The following is an 8,858-nucleotide window of genomic DNA, read 5'->3' on the forward strand; positions in this document are numbered from 1 at the left end:
CAACACAACCAACGCGCTTTCGCAACAGTGTGGAAGAGAAGCATTGTTGTGTCGCGTGCGATGGAGATCTCGTCCCGTCTGTCATACCGGAGGGTCGCCATGAAGACATGTAATTTTTTAAACATTCTTCACGATTTTCCCCTCCCCTAGACTTTCCCCCTCACCCCTGGCCGCCGCCAAGGAGAGGTATTCTTGGCCACGCACGGAATCGCGCGGTTCGGGACAATTTAAGTCAGGGTTTCTTGTTCCATGACTTTTTGGGGTCTTGGCGAAGGCTGTGATTAAGCCATTATAGTAAATCGTAAAACGAGAGAGCCAATGAATTCACTATATAACATAGGTAATTCTAAATCGAAAGTGAACTACAGGGAAAAGGTAGAGGTAGAGTTAGGGACATACGCTATAGCTGCGCGTGGTCTCGGTGCTCATCTTCGTCGTAACGGCCCTTGAGCCTGTGGTGGGTAAGAACCCATTACCCCGGGACACAGCACAGGAGTGACATCCGGGTTACCACAGTTTACCTTCCCAGGGTTCGACCAGCCTGAAAGGAAGGATGAACAACTGGGTGAGCTAGAGGCCGCCTTCCCGGGCCGGGATTCGAACCCGGACCCGATGAGTCGTAGCTAGGAATGCTAACCCTTTCACCACGGAGGCGCTTGCCTTCGTGTGTATGGTGTATCATAACATGCAGTCCACTGAGACATTAAGACTGCCCATTGTATATGATATTATCTATTGTACAGTAGGGTGTTATAAAAAAATAACTAGTATCCCCTGCATCGGGCTACTGTACTACTGTGGCAAGCATGTTCCCTCGTGTACTGTGAGAAACAGCAGACTTTTTAGTCAGTCACGGCTGTGTTCATGGGTATTTCCATTACAATAAAAAAAACAGTTGTAACACTTCACAAAAACCTTGAATACAGTGAAATTTGTAGATGATGTTCCCATAATGGAGGAAGAAGAATGCGTTCTCCTTCCGGACAAAATGTGAGGTTTGACACTCTTTGGAAAGACAACGAACTAAGTACAGGCCTGTGTTCCCCATCTCTTTTATACTTTATTTTGTGTTGCTTAACGCTACAACATCGACAACGCTCTGCTTCTTGTAGTGCTCCAGGACATTGTTTTCGTGTAAAAATGTCGTCGATAACACTTCTGTGGAAAGGTTTCAACAGCATTGCAAAGATAAAATGTCAAACTGATGTTCTTGGCTTGTCGCTTGTATCATACTGAATATTATTTCGCTGAATACGGTCAGGTAGGCGGATCGAGTCAAGAAATATCAGATTATAATTATTAGTGTCAGGTAAGGTTAAGACACGTCAAGTGTGGTGAGGTCATGTTAGACCACAACATACGTGGTAGACGAGACTACAGTATTGAGGAAGACAATGTGTGTATATATATATATATATATATATATATATATATATATATATATATATATATATATATATATATATATATATATATATATATATATATATATATATATATATATATACACACACATACATACATACATGCATACAAATACACACACACACACACACACACACACACACACACATTCACACACACACACACACCTTGGCAATGAAGACCTGCTGCAGGCCGCCGTCAAACCTAGGCGTGCATTCCACCACCAGTGAGTTATAGGTCTTGTTCACCACGAGGCATCGCGCAGGCTGCTCGGGGCGACCTGCGGGGAAGGGAAGTCAGTGTAGGCTGAGGGGGGAGAGGGGGTGTTGAGATGGACAGGAGAGGGGGTGAGAGCCAGGTCACTGAGGAGTGTTGGCGACATGCGGGGGACGGGAGGTCAGTGCAGGCCGGGGAGGGGTGGTTAGGGGACAGGTGAAAGAGGCAGGTCATTGAGGAGTGTTGGCGACGTGGCGATGGGTGAGTGGAGAGGGTGGGCAGGAGGCCGAGGGGGAGGGAGAAGGAGGGTAGGGGCGTGATGGAGGTGTCATAAGATAGGTACAGGGGTAAGTGAGGTCAGGAAGGTGATGGATGGGTGGAGGTGTTGTGGGCGCAAAGTGAGAGTGGATGCAAGGGGCATTGTGGACGAGGAGGAGGAGGAAGAGGAGAAGCAGGATAAAACTTGGAAACCTGGAAACTCAAAAAACGGAGAGGGATAAAAATGTAAGTAAAGGACAGGTTGAAATTATGGCGGGTAAAAAAAAAAAGGGGGGGGGGGGGGGAAAGGATGATGGAGTTTAAGAGAATTGAAAGGGGTGATGGATTATGATAGATACGACGTAGGGGGCATGAAGAGGTAGTGGGTGGTGGGAAAGGAGAGAGGCGTCACGAAGGAACAATGGAAGGGATGGAAGTGTTAGGAAGGGATTGGACGGAAAGTGCAAGGGAAGAAGGGGTTAGGGATGATTTTTTTTTCAGGAAAGGAAAAAGCTCAGTTGCAAAAAAAAGTTGAAAGAAAACGCTAAATGATGTTCATATATATATATATATATATATATATATATATATATATATATATATATATATATATATATATATATATATATATATATATATATATATATATATATATATATATATATATATATATATATATATATCTGGCATATTCCTCCTACTCATCCCCCCTCTGACTCCTTTATGCCTGTTATTAAGATTCTTAAGAATGATGTTTTCTATGCCCTATCTGGCCTCAATCTTCAGAAGCCTTATGGACCTGATGGAGTGCCTCCTATTGTCCTTAAAAACTGTGCTTCCGTGCTGACACTTTGCCTGGTCAAACTCTTTCGCCTCTGTCTGTCAACATCTACCTTTCCTTCCTGCTGGAAGTATGCCTTCATACAGCCTGTGCCTAAGAAGGGTGACCGTTCCAATCCATCAAACTACCGTCCAATAGCTTTACTTTTTTTGTCTATCTAAAGCTTTTGAATCAATCCCTAACGGAAGATTCAAAAGCATCTTTCCACTTATGACCTTCAATCTGATCGCTAGTATGGGTTCTGCAAGGGGCGTCCTTCTGGTGATCTCATTGCCTTCCTAACTGACTCTTGATCATCCTCTCTTAGCCGTTTCGGTAAAACCTTTGCTATTGCGTTGAACATATCAAAAGCCTTTGATAGGGTCTGGCACAAATGTTTGCTTTCCACACTACCCTCCTACGGTTTCTATCCTTCTCTCTGTACCTTTATCTTCAGTTTCCTTTCTGACCGTTATATGTCTGCTGTGGTAGACGGTCACTGTTCTTCCGCTAAACCTATTAACAGTGGTGTCCCGCTGGGCTCTGTCCTATCTCCTACTCTCTTTCTGTTGTTCATTAATGATCTTTCCAAAACGAATTGTCCTATCCATTCCTTCGCCGATGACTCCACTCTGCATTACTCAACTTCTTTTAATAGAAGACCCACTCAACAGGAACTAAACGATTCCAGCCTATAGGCAGCAGAACGCTTAGCCTCAGACCTTACTTTAATATCCGCTTGGGGCAAGAAGAACCTGGTGTCCTTCAACGCCTCAAAAACACAGTTTCTCCACCTATCCACTCGAAACAATCTTCCAAACACCTATCCCCTATTCTTCGACAACACTCAACTATCACCTTCTTCAACATTGAACATCCTCGTTCTATCCTTAACTCAAAATCTCATCTGGAAACTCAGTATCTCTTATCTTACTAAATCAGCTTCCTCGAGGCTGGGCGTTCTGTACCGTCTCCGCCAGTTATTCTCCTCCGCACAGATGCTTTCCATTTATAGGGGCCTTGTCCGCCCGCGTATGGAGTATGCATCTCACGTGTGGGAAGGCTCCACTTACACACCTCTCCTAGACAGAGTGGAGTCTAAAGCTCTTCGTCTCATCAGCTCTCCTCCTCTTACTGATAGTCTTCTACCTCTTAAATTCCGCCGCCATGTTGCCTCTCTTTCTATCTTCTATCGATATTTTCATGCTGACTTCTCATTTGAACTTGCTAACTGCGTGCCTCCCCCCCTCCCGCGGCCCCGCTGCACACGACTTTCTACTCATGTTCATCCCTATATTGTCCAAAACCCTTATGCAAGGGTTAACCAGCATATCCATTCTTTCATCCCCTTCACTGGTTAACTCTGGAACAGCCTTCCTTCGTCTGTATTTCCTCCTGCCTATGACTTGACCTCTTTCAAGAAGAGTGTATCAAAACACCTCTTCACCCGAAATTGACCTATCTTTTGGCTACTCCTTACTTTTATCTTTTATAGGGGCGGCGAGTAGTGTTTTTTTTGTACTCTTTTTATTGCCCTTGAGCCGTGTCCTATGATGTAAAAACAAACAAACATGTGTGTGTGTGGGTGTGTGTATGTGTGTGTGTGTGTGTGTGGGTGTGGGTGTGTGTGTGTGTAATTCCCCTCTTGGTCTGCTGCGGGTCTCTCTCGAGACAGCCAGCCGTTCCCCGACGGAAGAGCACAGAGCTCATAGTACCGATCTTTAGGTACGACTGAGACCAGTCACACACAACACACCGTGACAACGAGGTCACAACTCCTTGCCTTACGTCGCGTACCTACTCTCTGCCAGGTGAACAGGGGCTACACGTGAAAGAAGATAATCCCAGCTTATCTTCACCCGGCCGGGGAATCGAGCCCCGTCCTTCTGGTTATGAGGTAGACGCTCTATCCACTGAGCTACCGGGCCGTGTGTGTGTGTGTGTGTGTGTGTGTGTGTGTGTGTGTGTGTGTGTGTGTGTGTGTGTGTGTGTGTGTGTGTGTGTGTGTGTGTGTGTTTGTTTTAAGCGTAAACACGTAACATTGTCAATTTGTTTAGTTCCAACCACTTTCTGCCACGATAAGACACGGGTGGGAAATGTCAGCAAAGCTTTCACGGCAGAAACACACACGCATTTTGTTTTGATTTTTCTGTGTTCATGTTTATAAGATGAAAGGGAAGAAAAATATATACGCTTTTTACTTACGTTCCCAGAAGTAAAATAAAAATTAAAGCTTGCACGAGGGTGGAAGTGTCACAATAGAGAAGAAAACATGTTTTAAAAAGTTGTTTCCGAAATGTATAGAGTTTGAAGGACATAGCATGGCCAGTTGTTTTCTTAAGAGACATAAAGGAGGAAGAAAGGCGAAGGGTTATCTGAAGGGTAAGGGGAATAAAATAATACACACACACTTCTTGAAGGATAAAACGGACAGAAACAAATAACTATAACACTGATTTATAATGGTTATACATAAAACCGGATAGGTGTAACTTAGGGGAAGAAATGAAAGCAATACCAGTTTCCTCCCAAATCACTCTGAGGCAGATAAAAGACAAGGACCCAAGGACAGGCATTCTCCTGATGGGTTAAGGGAAGTAAAGGATAAAAATGGACCTTAAATTTCCAATCTCCATTCCTTGTCAGGACGAGACTACAGGCGCTGACACGGCCGAGCAATACTGGTGGAGGGAGGAGAAGCACACACCCACACACACCCAACCACCCAAACACACACACACACACACACACACACGAACGAACGTACGCACAATCGTTTACACTCTCTCTCTCTCTCTCTCTCTCTCTCTCTCTCTCTCTCTCTCTCTCTCTCTCTCTCTCTCTCTCTCTCTCTCTCTCACTTGCGGGCACCACGTGGAAGAGGCAGGGCTGGGTCATCTTCCCCACGTGGTTCTGGGCCCAGCACTGCAGCGTCCCGTAGTCCTGGTGGGTGTGGGCCACGAACTGCACGGCGCTGCCTCCGTCTGGCGGGGAGGAAGGGAAAGTAATGACGATACCAATCAAAGCACCTGATTAATTCAATAATTTGGAGGTGCTTCTCGTATCTTAAGAAGTGTACAGGGCCAATTCAATCTGGTGGAAGAGAAACAAGAGGTTATGTTGCTCAAGCCCGGCATCTTGAGCACCACTCATGAATGAGATGGTATTGCTGGTGTCTTTTTCCTCCTCCTCCTCCTCCTCCTCCTCCTCCTCCTCCTGTCCTTGCTCTTCCTTCCTTCCTCATCTTCATTCTCCTTCTACTCCTACTCTTTCTTTTTGCTATTTTTTTTTTTTTTGCTTTTTCATTTACTTCTATTTAATCATTACGATCTAATTCTCCTCCTGGTCTTTCTATTCCGTCCTCTCGTTTTCTCTCTTCTCCTCCTTTTGCTACTCTTTCTTTTACCATCTTCCTTCTACTCTTTATCATTATTTAATTCTTCATATTTAAAAAAAAAATATCCTATTACTCATCCTCTTTCTTCTCAACCACAGTCACCACTACCAAGGCCATCTTGAGGGAGGCTTCATCATTGGGGGAGAGGTGGGGGAGTAGGGCGTGACAAGGCACAGTTAGTTTCTACTGCAAAGTAATGTCGGGTCTGCTGCGGTCGGGAGAGGTTTCTGCATTATTGTTGGTGAGAACAATGGAAAACTTGTAAACATTAACATTATTTGTGTCTCTTATTAAGACAATACTGCCATACAAGTGCTGTGTGCATTACTGTGAGGGAAACTTCAAAACAGGACCTAAAGTGAGCGTGTTTTCCTTCCCCCAAGACAAGGAGGTGTCCGCCAAGTGGCTGCGTGCCCTCACCGGAGGAACAGGCTGAGCAGCTGCACCGATATATGTTTAGTATTGTCAGATAAGTATAGTTAGTACAGTCAGTAGGTTTAAAATTAATTTCGGATATATCAAATAAAGGAAGATGAGGGCTTAGCCGGCATTAAAACAGCCAATAATATAACTTATAAAATAACCTGTATTACACATGTATTATATAAGAATATGAATATCGTTTAATGTGAATATATGAATATGATGCGCTATAACATGAATGTGACTATGTGATATGAATATGTATATGGTATGATTAATTATTTAAGAATATAATATGGATATTACGTGATTTTTTTAAACATGCTATGAATATAATATATAACGTGGAAATGAATATGAATAACATAATAGGATTATATGAATACATACATGTAGCATGGATATGAATATAGATGTAAAATATATGAATATATAATAAGAATAGGAATAAAATTTGGTTATATGATATGAATAAGAAATTAATATGAATAGCTACCGTAATGCTGGGATGTGATAGGCTGTTATGAATATGAACGTGATGTGATTATAATGAGGATATGTTATGACATGAATACCATAAAAAAAACTTCTTATCTAATGTAAATATGAATGTGTTATATTGTGTGAATGCTAATTTGAATATCATATGATATATATGATCTCTCTCTCTCTCTCTCTCTCTCTCTCTCTCTCTCTCTCTCTCTCTCTCTCTCCATATATATATATATATATATATATATATATATATATATATATATATATATATATATATATATATATATATATATATATATATTACATCAAAAGAAACAGCTCAAGGGAAAAAAAATAATGGAAGAAGAAAAAAAGCCCGTTAATCACTGCCCCTTTAGAAAGAGTTTAAAAGAGTGATCAAAAGATATATCAATTTCGGGAGGAGAGGTGTTCCGATACTCTCCTCTTGAAAGAGTTCAAGTGGTAGGCAGGAGAAAATACAGATGAAGGAAGATTGTTCCAGAGTTTGCCAGTGTAAGGGATGAAAGAGAAGATACTGGTTAACTCTTGCATAAGGGTTTTGGACAGTATAGGGATGAGCTAGAGTAGAAAGTCGTGTGCTACGGGGCCGCTGGAGGGGCGAGGTATGCAGTTAGCAAGTTCAGAAGAGCAGTCAGCGTGAAAAAATCGATATAAAATAGAAAGAGAGGCAACATGGCGGCGGAAATTAAGAGGTAGAAGACTGGCAGTAAGAGGAGAGGAGTTGAGGAGACGAAGAGCTCTACTCTGTCCAAGAGAGCTATGTGTATGGAGCCCTCCCACACGTGAGATGCATACTCCATACGAGGGCGGACAAGGCCCTTGTATATGGACAACAATTGTGCGGGGTAAAAGAACTTCCGGAGACAATACAGAACGCCCAACCTCGAGGAAGCTTATTTAGTAAAAGAAGAGGTTTGAAGTTTCCAGTTAAGATTTTGAGTCAAGGATAGACCGAGGATGTTTAGTGTCGAAGGAGGTGACAGCTGAGTGTTGTCGAAGAATAGGGGATAGATGTTTGGATGATTGTGTCGAGCTGATAAGTGGTGAAACTGAGTTTTGAGGCGTTGAAGGACTCCAGGTTCCTTCTGTCCCAATCGGAAGTGATAAAAAGGTCTGAGGTTAAGCGTTCTGCAGCCTCCAGTCTGGAGTCTTGTAATTCCTGTTGAGATGGTCTTCTGTTGAAGAAGTTGAATAATGCAAAGTAGAGTAATCATCGTACGAATGGATAGGACAGTTTATTCTGGAAAGATCATTGATGAATATCAGAAAGAGAGTGGGAGATAGGACAGAGCCCTGCGTGACACCACTGTTGATATATTTAGGGAAAGAACAGTGACCGTCTACCACGGCAGAGATAGAACGGCCGGAAAGGAAACTGGAGATAAAGGTACAGAGAGAGGGCTAGAATCCGTAGGAGGGTAGTTTAGAAAGCAAATATTTGTGAAAGACTCTATAGAAAGCTTTCGATATGTCTAGCACACCAGAGAAATTTTCACCGAAACGGCTAAGAGAGGATGACCAGGAGTCAGTCAGTTAGGAAGGAAAGATCACCAGTAGAACACCCTTTGCGGAACTCATACTGGCGATCAGATAGAAGGTCGGAAGTGGATAGATGCTTATGAATTTTCCGGTTAATGATAGCTTCAAAAGCTTTAGAAGGACTGGAAAGTAAAATTTTAGGACCGTAGTGTGTGGGATTGGAACGGTCACCCTTCCTAGGTACAGACTGTACGTAGGCGTACTCCCAGCAGGAGGGAAAGGTAGATGTTGAAAGGCAGAGACGAAAGAGTTTGACCAGGCAAG

The 8,858-nt window shown here is 43.0% G+C and overlaps 1 protein-coding gene across 2 annotated transcripts in view; it reads right to left on the bottom strand.

The window, feature by feature from the left end:
- The window catches only part of LOC126992519 (hemicentin-2-like), a 167,508-nt gene that overhangs the window by 65,405 nt on the left and 93,245 nt on the right, over positions 1 to 8,858 (bottom strand). For both annotated transcript variants that reach the window (XM_050851313.1, XM_050851302.1), the window contains exons 9-10: positions 5,581 to 5,703; positions 1,593 to 1,705 (exon numbers count right to left, since the gene is read on the bottom strand). In XM_050851313.1, the coding sequence (XP_050707270.1) occupies positions 1,593 to 1,705; positions 5,581 to 5,703 (236 nt within the window). The remainder of the gene's footprint in view (positions 1 to 1,592; positions 1,706 to 5,580; positions 5,704 to 8,858) is intronic.

Source organism: Eriocheir sinensis, chromosome 7, assembly GCF_024679095.1.
Source record: "Eriocheir sinensis breed Jianghai 21 chromosome 7, ASM2467909v1, whole genome shotgun sequence".
NCBI classification, from domain to species: domain Eukaryota; kingdom Metazoa; phylum Arthropoda; class Malacostraca; order Decapoda; family Varunidae; genus Eriocheir; species Eriocheir sinensis.